General features: G+C 40.8%; 2 protein-coding genes across 5 annotated transcripts in view; both read left to right on the top strand.

Annotated features, from left to right (window-relative positions):
- C2H5orf63 (chromosome 2 C5orf63 homolog) overlaps positions 1 to 13,703 on the top strand; it is a 31,004-nt gene extending 17,301 nt beyond the window's left edge. The window contains exons 3-4 of one of the 3 annotated variants that reach the window (XM_058166476.1): positions 5,614 to 5,670; positions 11,878 to 13,698. In XM_058166476.1, the coding sequence (XP_058022459.1) occupies positions 5,614 to 5,670; positions 11,878 to 12,057 (237 nt within the window). In that variant the 3' untranslated portion in view covers positions 12,058 to 13,698. Of the gene's footprint in view, positions 1 to 5,613; positions 5,671 to 11,877 lie in introns of all 3 variants that reach the window. The other 2 variants (XM_058166477.1, XM_058166475.1) reach the window with 2 other exon arrangements.
- An 8,415-nt stretch (positions 13,704 to 22,118) lies between these two features.
- The window catches only part of MARCHF3 (membrane associated ring-CH-type finger 3), a 152,227-nt gene continuing 150,919 nt past the window's right edge, over positions 22,119 to 23,426 (top strand). For both annotated transcript variants that reach the window (XM_058166474.1, XM_058166472.1), the window contains exon 1: positions 22,119 to 22,336. The gene's annotated coding sequence lies outside the window, so the exon portion shown is untranslated. The remainder of the gene's footprint in view (positions 22,337 to 23,426) is intronic.

Here is a 23,426-nt window from a genome sequence, read left to right on the forward strand (position 1 = left end):
ATTTTACATGCAGGCTTGTTTTATTAAATAAATATTTCTGCACAGAATGTTAAAATTTGCCCCAAAAGTAGAAAAGCTTAGTTCCTTAGACCGACTAAAATACAGGCTTCTTTTATTAGATTAATGTAATATTCTCATTTTGGATCCATTCTATCCAGTTCCAATTATGTTTTAAGTAAACAGAAAAATTATGCTACAAAGAATGCACAGAAAGGATTGTAGATGCCCAGAAGATATGTTTGTTCTCCTGCAAAATTGCAGTGGGAGAGTATCTGATAGTTCTCTAAAGGGGTATTGCCTTACAGCAGGAGGCAAAGAATTTTATCTCTAAAATTAGTACTCTTGGAGAAGATTTTTCTGCATGTATCAGTGTTCCTGGAATGCAATGTTGCATTGACTTCGAATTGTGTGAATAGAATGGACTGATGGAAGCCTGATGGACCCTGAGAGGTTCCTGACGGAGCTTGGGCCATTCCGTGAGGATCTGGCCCACGGCTCGACTGAGGAACTAGTTGCGGCCTGAGAACAGGCCGCGGCTGGGGCCTTGGACCGGGTCGTGCCTTTGCGGCCTCTGACCCGGCGCAGATCTCGTCCGGCCCCTTGGTTCTCCGAGGGGCGGAGGGAGATGAAACGCCGGAGAAGACTCCTAGAGAGCACCTGGAGGTCCAGTCATTCCGAAGCTGATCGGACACTAGTTAGGTCCTATTCTAGGACCTACCTAGTGGCAATGAGGAAGGCGAGGCGCTCCTACGCCTCCAACCTCATTGCGTCGGCAGATAACCGCCAGGCCGCCCTGTTTCGGGTAACCCGCTCCCTCCTTCATCAGGAGGTACGGGATGACCCTTTGCAGGGACGTGCCGAGGAGTTTAGTGGTTATCTATACGATAAAATTGCTCAGCTCCGGGATGGTCTGGACCGAAATTGGGATGACCCAAGCGAGGGAGAGGAGGCACGTCTTGTCGAGTCTGTTTGGGATGAGTTTGACCCTGTGGCTCCCGAGGACGTGGACAGGTTGTTGGGGAGGCTTCACGCCACTACATGTTTACTGGACCCGTGTCCTTCCTGGCTGGTACTGGCCACTCAGGAGGTGACACAAGGCTGGCTCATGGATTATCAATGCTTCTCTGTTGGAAGGGGTTTTCCCTGCCCCCTTGAAAGAGGCGGTGGTGAGACCCCTCCTCAAGAAGCCCTCCCTGGACCCAGCTATTTTGGGTAATTATCGTCCAGTCTCCAACCTTCGCTTCGTTGCGAAGGTTGTAGAGAGTGCTGTGGCGCGACAGCTACCCCAATACCTGGATGAAGCCGTCTATCTAGACCCATTCCAGTCCGGCTTCCGACCCGGATACAGCATGGAGACAGCTTTGGTCGCATTGGTGGATGATCTCTGGAGGGACAGGGACAGGGGTTACTCCTCTGCCCTGGTCCTATTAGACCTCTCAGCGGCTTTTGATACCATCGACCATGGTATCTTGCTGCGCCGGTTGGGGGGATTGGGAGTGGGAGGCACCGTGTTCCGGTGGTTTTCCTCCTATCTCTCTGACCGGTCGCAGACGGTGTTGACAGGGGGGCAGAGGTCGACCGCGAGGTGCCTCACTTGTGGGGTGCCGCAGGGGTCGATCCTCTCGCCCCTTCTGTTCAACATCTATATGAAGCCGTTGGGTGAGATCATCAGTGGCTTTGGGGTGAGATACCAGCTGTATGCTGATGACACCCAGCTGTATTTTTCCACCCTGGGCCACCCCAATGAAGCTGTTGAAGTGCTGTCCCAGTGTTTGGAAGCTGTACGGGTCTGGATGGGGAGAAACAGGCTCAAGCTTAATCCCTCCAAGACGGAGTGGCTGTGGATGCCGGCACCCCGATTCAGTCAGCTGCAGCCGCAGCTGACTGTTGGAGGCGAGTTATTGGCCCCAAAGGATAGGGTGCGCAACTTAGGTGTCCTCCTGGATGAACGGCTGTCGTTTGAAGATCATTTGATGGCCGTCTCCAGGAGGGCCTTCCACCAGGTTCGCCTGGTTCGGCAGTTGCGCCCCTTCCTTGATCGGGATGCCTTGTGCACAGTCACTCATGCGCTCGTTACCTCTCGCTTGGATTATTGTAATGCTCTCTACATGGGGCTCCCCTGAGGTGCACTCGGAGGTTTCAGTTAGTCCAGAATGCAGCTGCGCGGGTGATAGAGGGAGCTTCCCGTAGCTCCCGCGTAACACCGCTCCTGCGCAGGCTGCACTGGCTACCTGTGGCCTTTCGGGTGCACTTTAAGGTTTTGGTCACTACCTTTAAAGCGCTCCATGGCTTAGGGCTTGGGTACTTACGGGACCGCCTGCTGTTACCGCATGCCTCCCACCGACCCGTACGCTCTCACAGAGAGGGACTTCTCAGAGTGCCGTCCGCCAAGCAATGTCGGCTGGCGGCCCCCAGGGGAAGGTCCTTCTCTGTGGGGCTCCACACTCTGGAACGAGCTTCCCGGTTTACGCCAAATACCTGACCTTGGACCTTCCGCGAACTGAAGACACATCTTTTCATTCGCGCGGGGCTGGCTTAAATTTTATTGATTTTAAATTTTCTATTATTAATTTTAAGGGGTTTTAGTTTTATATATTTTAAAGTTTTTTTAGGCCAATTATAAAATAAGTTTTTTAATTTGTATTTTAATTGTATATTGTATTGTCTGTTTTTACTTTTGGCTGTACACCACCCTGAGTCCTTCGGGAGAAGAGCGGTATAAAAATCGAATAAATAATAATAATAATAATAATAATAATAATAATAATAATAATAATAATAATAATAATAATAATAATAATAATAATAATAATAATGGAGATATACCTGACAACGTATCAGTCTAGATTCTTCTGGCACATGAACTTTGTGAAAGTATATCTGCACTATATAGTTCATGCTGGCTTTGATGTACTGCAGGGGCGTCAAGCTCAATTTCATTGAGGGCTGCATCAGGGTTGTGTTTGACCTCAGGGGGTGGGTGGGCGTGGCCAGCTCAAAGTCACTTGTGTTGGGGGCACTTATGGTAGGCAGGGTTGGGGTGATTCTCCTGCAGCCCTCTGCCAGCAAAAACGGAGCTCCATTTTTACCGGCAGAAACATCATGGTCTGGTCCTTCGCTGTTTCCAGGGCAGCCCCGTGGACCAGATCTAAGCATCTTGAGTTTGATACTCCTTATATACTGCATGGACATGGAAGGTTCAGAGTAAGTTGAAATGATCCAAACACATGCAGCTTTGAAGGTGCCTCTGATAAATTTCAATGGCTTCCAGATGGTAGTAGGGGAAGTGTCCCAACAATCTAAAGGTTGCTTTTGCCAGGGTGGAGCCTCGTTGAACTTTGGAATATAGGGATAAAAAAGCTCTTGATAGGATTGCTTCTAAAGATTGTCTCCCTGAATGCCAGTCTCAGAAGTCCCGTTATTCTCTGAACAGCACTTGGAAATAAAGTGCCAGAGGAGATACTGAGAGCGATGCTGGTGCATGGCAAGGAATAAATCTAACTGAACACAGTGTTGTCCTAAGTTCATGGCTACATCTTGTGGTAAAGCAAAAATTTCTCCTCTGTCCTTTTTGCATATGTATAGGGCCATCCAAAGGCCCTTTTCAAAGTGACCCAGACTCTTTTAGGGAATGGTAGGTTAATTAATAGTCTTATTAATATTAACATAAATAATCTCTTGTGAGTTCTTAGAAGAGTTATTTGCAGTTAAATTACTTGCATCAACTCAAAGTTAGAAGCCAGCTGAATAGAATCCAAGAAGTGATAAGGGCAACATATAGTGGGGTTAACCTGGAAAGAGTTTGACTTTGACTTTGAAGAATTACATAAACCCTTGACAAGGTGAGCTCTGCCATCTGTGGACTTAATTCCTGCCCTATCAGGCTTATATTTGCTCCCAGAGAGAAAATAATCCAGGAAACTGAGTTTTAATCTCACCATGAGCTGAAATCATGTCCATGAAGGCTATTATGTCCCTTCATTTTGGATTTATGTTGTCAAACAAAACTGTGTTGGCTGTGGGTGAGGCAAGGAAAAAAATGTCTCTCTTTCCTTATCTAGTCCTCCAGAACTACCTTCCATTTTTACTGTTTTCTGAGAAAGTCTCACTGGATGGAAACCTAGGGTTTTCTAGATGCTGCTAACATCATCATTAGCCATGCTGGCTGGGATTGCTGAAAGGTGAACTTCAACAACACCTATAGAACTGCAGGTTCCCTGCCAATGTGCTACAAGCTAAACGTAGATATGGATTAACTATTTAGCATGCACTTTTTCCCCCATTGTATAATATGTGGGATAGGACCTGTCTTTAAAAAACAGTAAGAAGCTGCAGTTAAATGCAGAGCCTGAACTCTATTTGTACATTTCATTGAGCTCAATGAAATGTGTTTGTATGCACCTTCTATGTTACAGGGTGCTATAAGTGAATGCACTAAATATTTGACTTCACCTTCTCCTCTTGCAGTGTGAGAAAGGATACTGAGGGCTGTCAGTATTGGCCACTTTTCTCCCCCCCCCGCCCATTAAATTAGCTAATTTAAAAATGGTATTGTTTCATTTCATTTATTCTTGCTGTTGAGCAATGATGAATCACTTGTGGGCTCTTCCTGAGGTCTACCCACTGGTCTTTGAATTGGCAGAAACCTAGACAACATAATTCTGGCAACCTGTATTATGCTGACAAATAATGCTGTTTTTATTTACAAATGCCGTGTTAAAACAACAAATTCCTCTTCTCTTAGCAATTGTTACCAGCCAGCTGATAACATTGGATAGTTAGGTCACTTTTGGACAGGGTTTTGGCGTAATTAAACCTGGGTTCTAAAGAAGCTTGGTACCACCCAAATTTGGGCTACCTTTGAATACACCTGCACAAACCACTTCTGCCAGAACAGATTATCAGGCTCCTTTTGGATATGGATTTATCACAATTCCAGAGAATCACCAAATCTGTACTGAAAAGAAGAACTGAGAGGTGTAGGAAAAGTTGTGCCATGGACCAATAAAAAATTGTCTATCTCTTTCCTCCTTCATTATGCAAACCTTCAATTGCCATCACTGAGAGTTGCTGTTTAGACCAGGGATCTCCAACCTTGGCAACTTTAAGACTTGTGGACGTCAACTCCCAGAATTCCTCAGCCAGCTTTGCTGGCTGAGGAATTCTGGGAGTCGAAGTCCACAAGTCTTAGTTGCCAAGGCTGGAGATCCCTGGTTTAAACTATCTAGCTGTCTGAGCCAGGAATTGGTTCAGAAGCCTGGCAAGTAAAGGGGGAGAAGGCATTTTCAAAGAATACAACTTTCCCATTGCATAGAGCAGAATGACCTTGGAAGTCAACATTGTAAGGACATGATGGAAAAAAAGATTGGCAGGATATATTTCAGGGTTAGGTTATCTATCCTATTTCAGGGTTGCCTTCTGAAATAGGATAGATAATTCTGTCAATGCCACCTCTCTCATGCTTCCCCTTTAATCCAGGATACAGAATCCAGTGTCAACTGATGCTGAAAAATATTGTAAAAATGATTTGAGAGCATGTTAACAAGCTTTTTTGTAGCCTGGGCTACTTTTCATTACTGTCTGCTTTCCCCCCACCCCCCTTCTCTCTTTAAGCATCCCTGTCCTTTATGCGAAGAAGCCAAAATGATGCTTGAACCATATAAACACAAGGTAGGTTAATACAGTCCTTTGCTTAAGCAAAACACCAACAGACAACATTTAAAATAAGGAATCAGAACATACCTGTCTGCAGAAGCACATGAATGCATTGCAGAGGTGGTATTTGCTTACTTTTGCTACTGATTCGCAAATGTGAGCGTGCCACCAAGCGGCTTTTTCTTTCTTTCTTCCTTTCTTTCTTTTTCTTTCTTTCTTTCTTTCTTTCTTTCTTTCTTTCTTTCTTTCTTTCTTTCTTTCTTTCTTTTTCTTGATTGATTGATGCCTCTTGGTGGTTTGACAAAATTATGTGCATTGGCTAAAAAAAAATCTAGGAAGGGTAGACGCATTTTTGGTATCATTCTTTTCCTTTAGTTCAAGCACATTTAGATGGTACCATTTGATGGCATTGCTCCTCACTGGACAATTGCTCTTCCATTTTTTCAATATTTACATGAAACTATTGAAGGAGTTGATCAGTAGATCAGTAGATTTAAAATCAGTATGATCTGTATGCTTGCTGATGATACCCATCTTTGGACAATGATGGAGTTGCCTGACTGTACTGTATGCCTGCATTTGGTAAAAGGTTGGGTGAGAAGTTATACACTGAAATTTAATAAGATGGCATTTGCTGATTTATATTATTTTACCATATTACATTAGCAAAAAGAAGCTAATAGTCTATAAACAACCAACAGCATTCACACGATAATTTAACTTCAGATTTAACAATCCTGATAATTATTAAAAGGTATAGAATTTTGAAAAATTATATTGTAAAAATAGCAACATTTGACCATATTACTTCTTCCTGTCACTTCGTTGCAAATAAAAGCCTAGTTCAATTGTTGACTGAAAAAAATCTACAATTTTTCTATATTTGATAGGTTTCAAATACTAGAGCAGGACTGTCAAACTCCCGGCCTGCACGCCCACACCTGGTTTAGCAAAGGAGAAAAAAGTCCTGATACATCATGTGATGCCGCCATGATGATGTGAGTTTGACACCCCTGTACTAGAGACACAGTGCGGAATGACCTATACCACTGTTGAGGAAACACACATCAATTTCATCAGCTTCCCATAAGAAAGGATTCCTGGGAGACATGTTTAACCTATCTTAAACTTCTAACCCAGTGTTTGGGGAATTCTGGGAGTTGAAATCCACACAAATTCACACATAAAGATGCCAAGGTTGAGAAACTGCTCTTACCGCTATGGGACATCAGAAGCAGCAATAGCATCTGGACAAAACACAGTAAATTAAGAATGCTTGAATTGAATAAACTGCCAAGAAACAATCTGATATAATTCATTTGTTTTTTTAATCAAGCAAAAATTTTAAAATGGCTTTCTTAAAACTGGATTAATACAAAGTAATAATGTTATAAAAAGCCCAGCTGATTTTTAAAAAATGGATTTCCCCACTATTCTATATGCTTCCTATTTCTTTTCAGGGTAAACAAAGTTATACAAAACACAGAAAAAGACTAAAAAAGTAGTAGGCCAAAGACATTAAAGGCCCAAGAAAAAAATGAAAAGGCAGCATAGCGAAAACTAACTTACCCCAATACTATTCTGCTTAATTTTTCATAGCATTTTTGTCCCTGCAAATCATCCTTATTTCTGCCATATCCATACGCCACTTCATACACTGCTTTTTGTTCTTTCAATTTTATTCCTGTTTTTGAGGATCTCATTAACTTTCCTTTCCCTTCCTCTTGATCCATTCATGGTATAGTCTTAGTAGGGAACGCCACAGATTGAGTAAGTCTACTAATCAAGGCTTTATCTGGTATTTTACTAAAAGAACAAAAAATTATTTTTCAACATGGATTATTCCATAATAAACTTTCCATGGTAAACCAGTCAAAATAATCCAGTGTTGTAGGCACAAAAATGAAGGAACATTAATTTTTAACCTACACAGGAATGCTGATACTTGTCATGGAATCAAATTATAGGTTTCAAGGTTAGTCCCCAAAGGAGCTCAATTCTGAAGTTATGAAGGTAGGATAAATGTCCAGCGATGACTGACGGGGAGAAGTCACATCTTTCCCAATAGATAGTTATAATTTGTGCAATAAAATTATCATGGTCATAAATTGAGGTCTACCTTTAGTCAAATTGGTCTCCAGAAGTGCTGAAAGAGAATATGTTATTGCTGGACATTATACTTGTGCGTGAGCTGCCAATTTGCTATAGGGTGTCAGCGTTCTGAGTAACGCATCTGCCAAAAGCAGCACTACAAGGCAGGTAGATTCCTCAAAAACATGTTTATTGGATACTCATATCGGCACAGCTAGTGAAAAGGCAACGCTAAAAATTCCCATGGTTTTAGTCCTCTCCAGATGTCACCGGTCACATTGTCCAATGAAACTAGCTGGCTGTTGTGGCCCCAGCCCCCCCCCTGGGCCTAGCCCCCTGCCTGAAAGTGACTCAGAGAGTGAGGGGGAAGGGCCGTCAGGGCTCCCTTCTGCAGGGCCGGCCTCTCTGGCTCAGCTCCAGGAGCCAGAGGCAGGCCAGATGGAGGAGGTGACGTCTCCTGTATCTACTCCCGCCCAGGAAATGCTTCCAGACCCAGCTGTGGACAATCAGCCCTGGTTAGATCCCAGGTTTCGTAGACAAGAGAGGTGGGAACAACAGAAGCAGGGGTGGGGCAGGCCTAGAAAGTGCTGAGTCTTTTATACAGGGTATAAAAGCAGGAGGGGCTGCTATACTACTTTGTGATGAACAAATCAACTGACTGGAGAACACTTGAGCTGAACTATCTGACTGAGCATTTGGCCTGAATTTGCTGTTTGCTCCTGACTTCCTGGTTGCTCCGGTAACGAGCTCTGTGACACCGGCATCAAGGAGATAAAAAAACCTTGGTAGACGAACGCTGGTTTGCTGCCAGAGCTGATAGTTGCCGTGGACTAAATTGCTGGCTAATTGAGTCAGTTTGCATGCCTCCCGGACTGAGGTGGAGGACAGAACACTGGCAGGCTGCTTGGTCACTCCTCTCCTCCTTCAACTGCCACCTGTTGGGATGACCTTGGTTCCCAGAAGAAACCTCTTTGTTTTGACTGTTAGCCAGTCTATCTACTTCCCCCTCCGTTCCCCCTTTCAGAGTCTGTGGCAACTATAAGGCAGCAAAAGATGGCTTCAGCCAGGTTCGCTTCAAAGTTGACATGGGGCATTAGTTCCCATACCATTTTTCCAAAAATAGCCTATTCCAGTGAAATCCTTTTTCTATTGCCGCCTTCAAAAAATGTTAATCGTTAGTATAAATGTATAATCCAACACTTCTTATGGGTAAATCATTCTGTTGAACCGTATAAATAAAATCTACCAGCAGACAAATAATGATGGATAAGTATGGTATGATATAAATCTTTTCACCATGGTTAACACAGACATTTATTACAAGCACTCATAATTTTAATAATATGTTACAAACTTCATGATTCCTGTAAAATGCATCACATTCTTTATACATTCTTGTTTATAAATCAAGTTTATTCCTATTTATAGTTGCAAATAAAAAGACTGGACACTCTAGGAAAGAGAACTCATGTAAATTTTCCACCAAATATTGTCTCTACTTTCTCCTTAGATTTAACTGACCTTTTTGAAAATCCCTCTCTGAGGTGGGATGGGATAATGATGATGATGATCTTGGTTTGGAAACCCTGCATCTGAGTTTTAAAAATTCATTTGGAAGCCTCATATACCTCGATTTAGGCTTGGGAAAATATAAATTCTAAATTTATTTATATATAAATTATATTTATAAACAGAAATATAGAATTTTTATTGGCCAAGTGTGATTGGACACACAAGGAATTTGTCTTGGTGCATATGCTCTCAGTGTACATAAAAGAAAAGATACCTTCATCAAGGTACAACATTTACAACACAAATGATGGTCAATATATCAATATAAATCATAAGGATTACCAGCAACAAAGTTACAGTCATAAGTGGGAAGAGATTGGTGATGGGAACGATGAGAAGATTAATAGTAGTGCAGATTTAGTAAATAGTTTGACAGTGTTGAGGGAATTATTTGTTTAGCAGAGTGATGGCCTTCGGGAAAAAACTGTTCTTGTGTCTAGTTATTCTGGTGTGCAGTGCTCTATAGCGTCATTTTGAGGGTAGAAGTTGAAACAGTTTATGTCCAGGATGCGAGGGGTCTGTAAATATTTTCACAGCCCTCTTCTTGATTCGTGCAGTATACAGGTCCTCAATGGAAGGCAGGTTGGTAGCAATTATTTTTTCTGCAGTTCTAATTATCCTCTGAAGTCTGTGTTTTTCTTGTTGGATTGCAGAACCGAACCAGACAGTTATAGAGGTGCAAATGACAGACTCAATAATTCCTCTGTAGAACTGAATCAGCAGCTCCTTGGGCAGTTTGAGCTTACTGAGTTGGCGCAGAAAGAACATTCTTTGCTGTCCTTTTTTAATGATGTTTTTGATGTTGGCTGTCCATTATAAACTTCTATGTGATACCATTAGCTATTTTGGCTATATCTCCATTAATCCTTTTCTGGAGCTACCTTCCTACTTTTTTTGGCTTATATTCCTTAAAACAGAGGTCTCCAACCTTGGCAACTTTACGACTTGTGGACTTCAACTTCCAGAATTCCTCAACCAGCTTTGCCAGCTTTGCTGGCTGAGGAATTCTGGGAGCTGCAGTCCACAAGTCTTAAAGTTGCCAAGGTTGGAGACCCCTGCCTTAAAAAACTTAGCTCCTTTTTAAAAGGCCCTACCATATATCTTTTAAATAAACGATGCTTAATTGTTTATTTTATTTGTTTCTAACTGTTCTTAGTATCTTTGGTTTTAATTGCGATAGCACATTTTATTGTAAATCACCAAGATACTTTAATTGCTATCAATAGTGTTTCATAAGTACTAAAATTGGAAATATTTCATGGTAAAATAATTCAGTGTTATATATTACAGTTCCTGCCAAAATAATTGCCTCAAAATCTTCATGGATTTGATTTTGTCCATTTCAATGGTTACGATAAAACAAATATACAGATAAAGCTGTTACTGAAATAGAAGGTGGGTTGCTATCTTATACAGCCTGAAAATTATATTAATTGCTTTTCTAAAAATATAGTTAGAATCCCAATCAATGGGATTTCCTTCCTATAAAATGTCTGATCGTTTTTTTTTTCCTATTTAGAAATTTGCTAAAACTGGTCCTTTGTTAAGCAGAAATGAGTTAGTGTAACGATTTTCTGAAACTGGAATGATAGCAAAAGAGAAAGAAATCTGACTCTGCACTGAAAATTTGGCCAATGCATAGTTCAAGACAAATGTTTGCTTTAATTACTAGACTCAACTCACTGAATTTGCTTTATTCTTTATTCTGCTCCAAGGCCTCCAGGAAATAATACCTTCTGTATATAAAATGGGTCCAGAAGATTATTGGACCAACTACATAGGGCTCATTTGCCCTATAATAATATTGGGAGGTTTGAGCTACAGGGCTCAAACATGGAGATGAGATCATTCCAGAAAGCAATCTGAAATCAGACCTAATTAGGGCATTTTATTCCCCACTGCCATTTTACAAGTCTTTTGTCTTCTCACATGGAAGCAGTTGAGATCTCCCCAGCCTAATAAGCAACTTTTCTATAAATGATTCATCTAGGATGCTTGACAAAAAAGACCAAAAGACCAAGAGTGATTATGTTCACAGAACATACTTACCGGTACTAAACCAATATAATTCAGGGAATTAACACAAACATAAGTTCACATAGTAGACTCCAACATAAACTAATCCTACGAGCTGCATTCTTCCAACATGGTAGGCTAAAATATGACTGACTGGATTGCAGTTCAAGTTATTGTGCAAATATAGGCTATTTGCAGTATTTTATCCCACTGCCTGCAAATTTCAAAATCACTTGTTCATTTGTAATCTAAGTGCCTCTGTGGACAAATTGGGAAACTGTTTCTCACGACATTTTTATCCGTAGCAGTAGTCCTTACTGGGGTCCCCAAATCCTCTTATTCAAAACATTCAAAAATTCTTGCTGAAAGAAATAAACCTAATCAGTTTTTTTCAACGTAAGTATTTGCTTTACAACCTACATAGATTTTTGTTGAGATCACTTCAATTCTTTTAGTATGATTTATTACTGTGCTTTTCTAATGTCTGGCTGCTAGCTATTTTATTGTCCATTTGTTTTGTTTTGTTTTGTTGTTGTTTTACAGTTTACTTTGGAGGAAATAGATATAACTCTACCTAATCATTCAGTCTGGCTTGAAAAATACAAGTATGAAATACCTGTCTTTCATCTGAATGGGAAATTCTTAATGAAGCATCGGGTAGATACACAAAAACTAGAAAATCATCTTTTGAATTTAGAATTACAAGATGAAAGAAACAAATGAAGAAAAATGAAGATATTCAACTGCAAGCTATAAGGATGGTATTGATCATTTTTGTATTGCCTTTGTACAAATAAAAACATACCCTGAAAATTTTATAATCAACTATCAGAGTTGTGTTTGATGACATATTTATTTCACATTGACCATGTTCTTCACTGACAGTAAACACAACACACATTTTAGAGGTTTTTTTCAATTGTCACACATCTCACATACGCTTTAGTCTTTATGCTACTACTATACAGTGGGATATAATTGTATTAATAAAAGTGAAGCAGCATAAAATGTGGTCCTAAAATACTAATTGAAACAAACTGAAACCAAGTAAGCTTATTGTCAATTTTGCCTTCATTCTTATATTTGTTGTTAAACATTATATAACTTTCCTTGGATAGCAGTTTACATAGCTAACAATAGATTTAAACCTTAGGCTAAAGTTATATAGCAGCCTATAAATATGTTGGACTTCAAAACTTCCATTCTTCTGTTGGCTTGGAATTCAATGCATCCAAAAGGTTTTAACTTGAGTGAACTTGCCTAGATCTTAAGGACAGCCCAGGTGGTCCTCAACTTACAACCATTTGTTTAGTGACTATTCAAAGTTACAACAGCACTGAAAAAACTGACTTACGACTGTTTTTCAAACTTGCTAATGTTGCAGCATCTTTATGGACAAAAGATCAAAATTCGGAAAGTTGGCAACTGGCTAATATTTATGACAGTTGCAATGTCCTGGGATCATGTGATCCCATTTGCAATCTTCTAACAAGCAATCCAGGGCAAATCCAGATTCACTTAACCACTATGTTACTAACTTAACAACAGCAGGGATTCATTTAACAGTTGTCACAACAGAAAGGTCATAAAATGGAGCAAAGCTCACTTAACAAATGTGTCACTTAGCAACAGAATTTTGGGCTCAATTGTGATCATAAGTCCATGAAAACTGGCCACTCTTTGTGAGAATTGCTTGCATTTTCTTCTGATAGCTCCTGGAAGCCAATCAAAAATTTCAAATGCTGTACTAGTAGTAACAGCATTTGGACCAAAGTCCTTTTGGCGATATTGGAAAAAAGACAACTAGGCGGATCGTTGAAATAGATTATCTTCAGAGCCTTTTCCAGTTCTGTGATCTCTGTTTCCTCATAATTGGTCTTTCATTAGAGGCTTATTAGTTAATGATGCCTCATTAAATATACATAGAAGTGGATCCAAGAGGTAAAAGCCTACAGCAGTGTGTGATAGCCTCTGATGTGATTTGCTTTTACTCCCATGGAAATTTAATAGACACAACAAGCGAAGAGGTTATCATAATCAGTATAAGTGCACTTTATATAAAGCCTTGATGCTGTACACAGCAGTACTCAAACTGAGTCTCTGGCTAGCTTAAACTGATTGAAGGCTTTTTCTAATTTGCGTTCCAAAAGAACTACTCAAAGAATCCTTGTTTTCCCAACAGGCTTGAGTATCTTTAAAAGGATATTAACACTAAAAATTACATATTTCGGTAGGAAATTTAATCATTAGCTTTTGGTAAAGATCTTTGGCAATGATAAAATGTTGGTAAATGGAAATTAATATAACCCTTTTGTATTTTCCCTTCTGTGCTCTTTAAATCTTTTCTTCCCCTTATTCATCCCAATGCTTTGATACTCCTGGTTCCTCTGATTATTATTTCTGTTATTTTATTACAGCATTTTAAATAAGTAAAGCATAGTAAAGTTGTAAACTCATTCATCTTCATTGTTTATTTGTTTGTTTGTTTATTTAAATTTTTATACCGCCCTTCTCCCGAAGGACTCAGGGCGGTGTACAGCCAAGATTAAAACAATTAAATATACAGAATTAAAATAGCAATTAAAATACATATTCAATAAATGGCCGAATTAAAACCGTCAAATTGACCGATACTAAAATACCCCAATAAAATTATTAAAAAATCAAAAATTTAAAAATTTAAAAATCAAGCCAGTCACGCTTGGGTAAACAAATAAGTTTTCAATTCACAGCGAAAGGTCCAAAGGTCAGGTAGTTGGCGCAAACCGGGGGAAAGTTCGTTCCAGAGGGTAGGTGCTCCAACAGAGAAGGCCCTTCCCCTGGGGGCCGCCAGCCGACATTGCTTGGCGGATGGCACCCTGAGAAGACTCTCTCTGTGAGAGCGTACGGGTCGGTGGGAGGCATAAGGTAACAGCAGGTGGTCCCGTAAGTACCTGGGTTCTAAGCCATGGAGCGCTTTAAAGGTGGTAACCAGCACCTTGAAACGCACCCGAAAGACCACAGGTAGCCAGTGTAAACTGCGCAGGAGTGGTGTTACCCGGGAGCAACGTGAAGCTCCCTCAATCACCCACGCAGCTGCATTCTGGACTAACTGGAGTCTCCGAGTGCACTTCAGGGGTAGCCCCATGTAGAAAGCATTGCAATAATCCAGACGAGAAGTGACGAGAGCATGAGTGACTGTGCATAAATGACCTGTATTGTGAAATATCCTCTTTACCACAGCTGGAACGGAAAACTTAGGCTGAGCTCAGCACAAAAAGGAGTAGCTATGTCCTTAGTGAACTCAGCTTTGGTTTAATGGAACCTACCCCTTCTATTAATACAGCTGCAGCCTATGCGTATACAATATATATTGCCTAGCACACGGGTGTCAAACTTGCGGCATCATGTTGCCATCACATGACATTGCATGACATTTTTTTCCCTTCTCAAAGCTGGGGTGGGTGTGGCCTGCATGTGACGCATCTGGCCCGTGGGCTGCCATCCTCCTAGAATGCATAGGGGGCAACATAAAAGACAAAGAAAATGACATGGCCATAGGTGTATACTATAGGGCACCCAATCAAGCAGAAAAAATAGATATCCTTTTTGCCAACCAACTAACAAACACACTACAATAGTAATGGGGGACTTCAAATAGAATAGAATAGAATAGAATAGAATAGAATAGAATAGAATAGAATAGAATAGAATAGAATAGAATAGAATAGAATTTTATTGGCCAAGTGTGATTGGACACACAAGGAATTTGTCTTGGTGCATATGCTCTCAGTGTACATAAAAGAAAAGATACCTTCATCAAGGTACAACATTTACAACACAAATGATGGTCAATATATCAATATAAATCATAAGGATTACCAGCAACAAAGTTACAGTCATACAGTCATAAGTGGGAAGAGATTGGTTATGGGAACGATGAGAAGATTAATAGTAGTGCAGATTTAGTAAATAGTTTGACAGTGTTGAGGGAATTATTTGTTTAGCAGAGTGATGGCCTTCGGGAAAAAACTGTTCTTGTGTCTAGTTATTCTGGTGTGCAGTGCTCTATAGTGTCATTTTGAGGGTAGGAGTTGAAACAGTTTATGTCCTGGATGTGAGGGATCTGTAAATATTTTCACGGCCCTCTTCTTGATTTGTGCAGTTTACAGGTCCTCAGTGGATGGCAGGTTGGTAGCAATTATTTTTTCTGCAGTTCTAATTATCCTCTGAAGTCTGTGTCTTTCTTGTTGGGTTGCAGAACCGAACCAGACAGTTATAGAGGTGCAAATGACAGACTCAATAATTCCTCTGTAGAACTGAATCAGCAGCTCCTTGGGCAGTTTGAGCTTACTGAGTTGGCACAGAAAGAACATTCTTTGTTGTCCTTTTTTGATGATGTTTTTGATGTTAGCTGTCCATTTTAGATCTTGCGATATGATAGAACCTAGAAATTTAAAGGTTTCTACTGTTGATACTGTGTTGTCTAGTATTGTGAGAGGTGGAAGTATGGAAGAGTTTCTCCTAAAGTCTACCACCATTTCTACGGTTTTGAGTGCGTTCAGTTCCAGATTGTTTTGGTCGCACCACAAGGCTAGTCTTTTGATATCAATTTTATTTTATTTTAATTGATATCAATTGATATCAATTACCCTGATATCAAATGGAAAACTAATTCTGCACCAAGTGAAAAATCAAATAGGTTCCTAACTAACCTAGCTGACAACTTTGTTGTCCAAAAGATAGAGAATGGAACTAGAGGACAGCCATACTGGACTTAATACTTACAAACAGAGAAGTGATTGAGGAAATTGAAACTGCAGGAACCTTGGGTGAGAGTGACCATGTCATACTAGAATTCAATATAATGCCAACACAAGCAGTAAAACAAAATGATACCAGAGTCTTAGATTTTAAAAGAGCTGATTTTAATAAACTCAGAACTTGGGAAAGATTCCTTGGATGAAAATCCTAAAGGGAAAACAACTCAAGAATCTTTGGAAACTGAAAAATATGATCATAAAAGCCCTTACCAGCGCAATACCACTGAGAAAGAAAAACAAAAAATCCAAGAAGAAACCAGCATGGCTGCACAAAGATCTCTCTGACAAATTGAAAGACAAAAAGGACAAGTACAAAAAATGGAAAGAGGGACACATAACTAAGGCAGGATATCAGCAGACAGCCAGAATCTGCAAAGACGAAGTCAGGAAAGCAAAGGCTCAGAATGAACAAAGACTTGCAACAAAAGTCAAAGATAACAAAAAAAGTTTCTTCCAACATATAAATAACAAGAAAAAGCCAAAGAAATAGTCGGTCCACTAAAGAGAGAAGACAGCAAGAAAGTAACAGGCAACAGAGAGAAAGCAGAGCTGCTAAACTCATTCTTTGCATCGGTCTTCACGCAAAAAGAAACTATAGATAGCTCAACCTACAAGAAACATAACTGTAAAATACAGACTGGAAATAAAAGTTAAAATAAGCAAAAAAAAAAATAGTAAGAGAACACCTGTCTGATCTTGATGAAAACAAATCACCAGGACCTGATGGATTACATCCCAGAGTTCTAAAGGAGCTGGCAGATGTCATCTATGAACCATTGCACCACATCTTTCAAAAATCCTGGAACACTGGGGAACTACCAGAGGACTGGAAAAGAGCTGATGTGGTTCCCATCTTCAAAAAAGGAAGAAAAACAGACCCAGGAAACTACAGACCAATCAGCCTAATATCAATACCCAGGAAGATACTGGAAAAGATAATAAAAAACTAGATCTGCCAACACCTAGAAATGAGTAAAGTAATAACTAGCAGTCAGTATGGGTTTGTTAAAAACAGATCATGCCAAACCAATCTTATTTCATTCTTCAATATAGTAACTAAATTAGTAGACAAGTGAAATACTGTGGACATAATATACTTAGACTTCAGGAAGGCATTCAACAAAGTGAACCACAACCTACTTCTTCGTAAGCTGGAAAAAAGTGGGATAGATAGCTTCACCACCAAATGGATTCGCAATTGGCTGACAAACCATAGTCAACGAATAGTCCTTAATAGGTCTAAGTCTACATGGAGAGAAGTAAGCAGTGGGGTGCCACAAGTTCCGTCTTAGGCCCAGTACTCTTCAATATCTTCATAAACGACTTAGATGAGGGAATAGAAAGGGAACTCACCAAATTTGCAGATGATATTAAGCTGGCAGGAATAGTTAACACCCTAGCAGATACGCTTAAGATCCAGATGGATCTTGACAGACTTGACCATTGGGCCCTATCTAACAAAATGAAATTCAATGTAGAGAAAAGTAAAGTCCTACACTTAGGTAAGAAAAACCAAAAGCACACATATAAATGGGGAAACCAGGCTTAATAGCAGTGGCTATGAGAAGGATCTTGGAGTCTTAGTGGACAACCAGCTAAATATGAGCCAGCAGTGTGCAGCGGCAGCCAAAAAAGCCAATGCAATCCTAAATTGCATTAACAGAGCAATACAATCAAGATCAAGTGAGGTACTAATACCACTCTATAAAGCCCTAGTAAGACCACACCTAGAGTACTGCATCCAGTTTTGGTCACCACACTATAAAAAAGATGCTGAGACTCTAGAAAAAGTGCAGAGGAGAGCAACCAGGATTAGGGGACTGGAGACTAAAGCATATGAAGAGCAGTTACAAGAACTGGGTATATGCTAGTCTAGTGAAGAGAAGGACCAGGGGAAACATTATAAGTCTTCCAATACCTGAGAGGCTGCCACAGAGAGGAGGTGATCAAGCTGTTTTCCAAAGCACCTGAAGGCCAGACAAGGAATAATGGATGGAAACTGACCAAGGAGAGATTCAACTTAGAAATGAGGAGGAACTTTCTGACAGTAGGATCAATCAAACCAATGGAACAGCTTCCCTTCAGAAGTTGTGGGAGCTTCATCACTTTAGACTTTCAAGAAAAGATTGGATTGCCAGTTGTCAGAAATGGTATAGGCGCTCCTGCTTCAGCGGGGGACTAGATGACCTACAAGGTCCCTTCCAACTCTGTTAATCTGTAAGCTTGACACCCCTGGCCTAGCATATCAACTACTACTGCAGTTTTTAATCAGTTTTGAGTACTTGCAATATAATCGGGAAATGACATCTTCAGAAGAAGAGAAAACAGTCTTCCCAATCTTAACATAAAATTAATGCTATGGTTTGTTAATATACATATGGAATACTTCATTCAGTTTTGGTCGCCACGATGTAAAAAGGATGTTGAGACTCTAGAAAGAGTGCAGAGAAGAACAACAAAGATGATTAGGGAACTGGAGGCTAAAACATATGAAGAACAGCTTCAGGAACTGGGTATGTCTAGTTTAATGAAAAAGACTAGGAGAGACATGATAGCAGTGTTCCAATATCTCAGGGTTGCTACAAAGAAGAGGGAATCAAGCTATTCTCCAAAGCACCTGAGTGTAGGACAAGAAGCAATGGATGGAAACTAATCAAGGAGAGAAGCAACTTAGAACTTCCCAACAGTTAGAACAATTACTCAGTGGAACAACTTGCCTCCAGAAGCTGTGAATGCTCCAGAAGCTGTGAATGCTCTAAAACTGGAAGTTTTTAAGAAGATGTTGGATAACCATTTGTCTGAAGTGGTGTAAGGTTTCCTGCCTAAGCAGAGGGTTGGACTAGAAGACCTCCAAGGTCCCTTCCAACTCTGTTATTCTATTCTATAGATTAAATTAGACATACAGTGTCTGTCCTCTCAAACGCCATTTCACTGAGAGTTCTGACTACTAAAAGAATTATTAGCCATGCGTAACTCAGTCATGTACACAAAGGACATACTGAGAACACAGCCTGTAGTATGCTTATGTGCAAATATTTTATTGATCTGATTTTCTGTAGTGAAGATATAAGGTATTTTTTGAAAATAGAGTTTAGTATTGTAGTAGATTTCCATAACGAACCTGTAATTTTTTAGAGGAATACACAAACACTTCATGCACAACTCTCCCTATACCTGAAGAGAAGTTTTCGATCGGTGTGTGTTGCTACCTGTTCTAACATATGCCAGTGAAACCTAGACACTAACCTCACAATCGATACAAAAGATACAAGTGGCATAAAGAGCCATGAAAAATTACATGATCGTCATTACAAGACAAAACAGAAAAACCGGCATATGGATTAGAGAACAAGAAAAAATATACAATATCATTTAGAGACTAAAAGAATGGAAATGTTCTGGTGACATAGCAAGAAGAACTGATGGCAGTCATGGATCCCGCTTGATTAAAAGTATTCACGAAAGAGACCTAAAACAAGATGGAGTGACAACATCAGCAAGCATTGTGGGCCTAATTGGCAAAAGAAATCTCAGGACCGTATTGGTTGGAAATATGCGGAAGAGGCCTTCATACTTCAGTGGATACACAATGGCTAAAATGATGGTGGTGATGATGACACACATACTTTAATGTGTGCTGCCCAGAATCACGTTGGGTGTGATAGACAGCTATACAAACTAAATATATAAAATGTACACAAAGTTACATACAAAAATGGGGGTCAAATTAAAGGTTTCAATGAATCCTTACGAGACTAGAGAAGCTGTACAGCCTCTACAAATTACAAAATACAAATATGAAATTGGTTTGCAATTTAAATTAGTATTTATGTGTAGGTGTTTGCAGAATCAAAATAAATTAGTAAATTTGGCAGGTGCAAACAAATATCCTTCCAGGTAGTTCAGTACATTTTTTTTTTTTACTAGAGAGTTGTTAATAAAGCTCCAAAGTGTAATTGACTCATTAGGCTGAAAATCAGCCAAAGGAAGAAAGTCCCACAGATGACAAAACACTGAGTTCTCAGGTTGTGATTTTTCTTCTACCAATTTTCAACACCATGCTAAACAGCTATCTCAACATTTGAAAGTAAAGATAGTTCATTCTTACAAAGCAGTGAAAATGCAGTATATGTATGGGTATCAGTGGTGGGTTCACGCACATGCCACTTCTGCGCATGGGCAGAGCGTATTTGATGACATCAGGGCGGGTGGGTGGAGCCTCCCACCACTGCTACTACCGGTTCACCTGAATCAGGCTGAACCGGTAGCAACCCACCACTGATGGGTATTCTTCCAGATAACAATTGCAACAGCAAAAAACACTATTAGGAAATTACATGGAATTCTTAAAAAATAGTGAATATAGAAGATTTCAACATTTGTATCTGTAAACAATTGCACACTGTTGTCTGTGCTGAAAGTGCAGAAAGAGGCTGTGTTTACTTTTGTGCCATGGATGTGGTTGTGTGAGCTTACATTCACTTAGGGGTTCATTGCAACATAAATTTGACCAGTTTTGCATGCAACTGTATTTCCTCAATGTCAGTTTCCTTAAATCAATGCAGACTGATACACAGAAACAGAACATAGCTGGACATATCACCTGCAGAATTACTGTAGCTTCAGTGACTACGCAGAAACAGACAAGAGGGAAACCCAGAAAGTACACCAGTTGCTTGTTTTACATAGATGTGTGAAGAGGTAAGCAAACCATTTGAAGAAAATGAATTCTGCAATGGTAAGTTCTATTTCATAAACTTGTTGGTTTTTTGAGATCATCAATGGTTGGTTATGTGACATTTTTCTTGCGCTTGCAAAAAGTTTTGATGAAGACTCCTATGGTGGAGGCTAATTTTAAGGATCAAAAAGTGGTTAATGAATAAAGTAAATAGGACAAAAGTGAAATCTAGGTAGCATTTTTGGCAACAACATGGCAATAGGTTGTCATTCTTCTTCCAAGGTGTGTATTTGGCTCTTACAGTTTAGTTTATTTATAGCCTTGGGATTTTGTAGTGGTACTATCCAAATACTAATAAGGTCTAAAGGTGGAGTTCTTACTTCAAAATCAGAAAGTTGTGAGTTCGATCCTAGGTAGAGGCAGATGTAGAGTCTCCTGCTTGGGCAGGGAATTGTACTAGATGACCTGCAAGGTCCCTTCCAACTCTGTTATCTGACTTCGCTTTTTAAAAAATCAGCTAAAAAGCCAACCATAATTAAGATACTGAGCCCAATGAGGATCTGGAAGAAGTCATTTGAACCTTTGCTAAGGTTACACCATCAGTACTTCAGAAATATATGGGAACTTCTCGTTTTCTTGAAGTCTCTGTTTGCATTTTAAGCCGCTTCTTAAAATGCAGATCAACTCGTATTTTTTTTTATTATTTTCAACTACAGCAGACCCTTCTGCATCTAGCTACTTAGTGGCTTCACATCCAAAACTGAGACCGCCATACATAGGGACCCAAAAGAAAAACCCCAACCAAATCCCTAATAAACCAATACTTTAAAACACTCAAAGAAAACAAGAAAGGAAAAAAGAAACTCGGGTGCACGAAGCAGAAACTCCGGTAGATGCAAGAAGTTCAGTTCTGAAAGAAAGGAATCTCCTTTACTCTGGAGTAGCGATGCCACACCCAGGGCTCCGCCAAACGGAAGATTTTTGCCCTTCCAGCCTGGAAAGAGGCGGTGAGAAACGGCAGCCTTCCAGCAAATGCACCGAGCGGACGAAGCCTCCCCCCACCCCACCATCATCACGCTTTTTCTACCTGACGCTTGGCCGGATGACCTAACCCAAGTGCGCTTCCGCCTTCTGTCCACTAGGGGTCCCCTTCTTCCCAAAAGCCATCTGTCCTCCCGCTCTCCTAGCTCCCGCCCGCCCCTGGTCCAGTCCAATGCCCCCAGCCGGGCGAACAGAAATCGGCGGCTGCCACTCTGCATAGTCCGCCCCGCCCCCTGCCCCGCCCCTTTCCTCCCACCCCGGTCTTCCCACTGCCGGCCGCGTAGCCGAGTCTGGCCGCGCTCGCTCAGAGGTCAATGAATTGGCAGGGGCTGGGCGAGAGGGACGCCCCTGCGTGTTGGGATCCCTGCCCCTCCAGCTGGCTTGGGCGAATGATGCGGCTGCCCAAAGCCGGGAGAACGGCGGCTTGAGAGCGGGACCCTTCGCGAGGAATGACCAGGGGGTGTGCGAGCGCCGGAGGAGGGTGAGTCCCCGCATCAGGCAGGCCCTGGGGGTCTCGCTCGGCTTTAGGCGATCGGTCTCGGTGGACTGGAAGGCTCGGGGTTCAATTGCTCAGAGCCCGGAGTTCGCATTGCCACCGCCAGATTTGGGGGTTGTTAACTGTTCTTACAACTTATTCTCCACCTATAATAGTGTCAGTGGGCTCCGTGTAGTAGTAATAATGGGGAAAGGTTGCTATCCGAGGAGGAAAACCCTCGTTACTTTCTATCTCCTTGATTGAACCTGGTGTGATTTAGTTTTTCTGGCATGATCATATACAAATAGTAGACGGGGCAACGGTGGAGAAAATAAATAAAATCAGTTACAAGTGGGTAGGAAGAGGAAAAGTTTTCCCCCCCTCAAAAAAAAGTGACTTCTTTTCCCACTTTGCAATAATTATCATCCCAATATTTAGGTGTAGATTCTGTGACTCCAAGGGGGAATAGGTTAGGGAGGCTTAACCAGCGCTGGGAATGTTTCTGACTGTAATTGGATAAATGTCTTCCCTAAAGAAAAATGCGGATGTGTAGAAAGCTTCTGAAACTGACAGATGCGATAGAAGTCTTGTGTTCTAAATGCTGTGCATTTTTATTCACATGGTGCACCCACCTATATATTAAAAGCGGGCATGCCCTTGTGTATACAAATATAACCCTTCCCATGGCAACAATTTAGTTGCAAAAACAAGCTGACAGAAGCTAAATAGCCTGAGCTAAAATGTCACCCCACCTTGATCTGTCTTTTCCTTCTGTCCTAGAATAGCAACTGTCAAGAATAGTGGGGGGTTGGAGAGAGAGGGGGGAGGAAGAAAGGAACTGTCCTTTATTTCTGCAGTTTGTTTTGTTCTTTCTTCTCTTTTGGATAGTTGCATTTGGATCCCCCCCCCCCCGCCCGGCCGCCCCATGTGCAAATGTTTAAAATGTTGACAGCAAATGTTGTCGGTGCTTGTCAGATAGTATTTCTGCGTATCTCTTGCTTGCTTCTTTGTATGAGTGCATGTAAGTGCCTCTGGAGGGATGAATGATATGGATGTAGTATTCTTGTTTTCCTTCCTTTGTTTATGCCAAATGATG

Source organism: Ahaetulla prasina, chromosome 2 (genome assembly GCF_028640845.1).
Source record: "Ahaetulla prasina isolate Xishuangbanna chromosome 2, ASM2864084v1, whole genome shotgun sequence".
NCBI classification, from domain to species: Eukaryota; Metazoa; Chordata; class Lepidosauria; order Squamata; family Colubridae; genus Ahaetulla; species Ahaetulla prasina.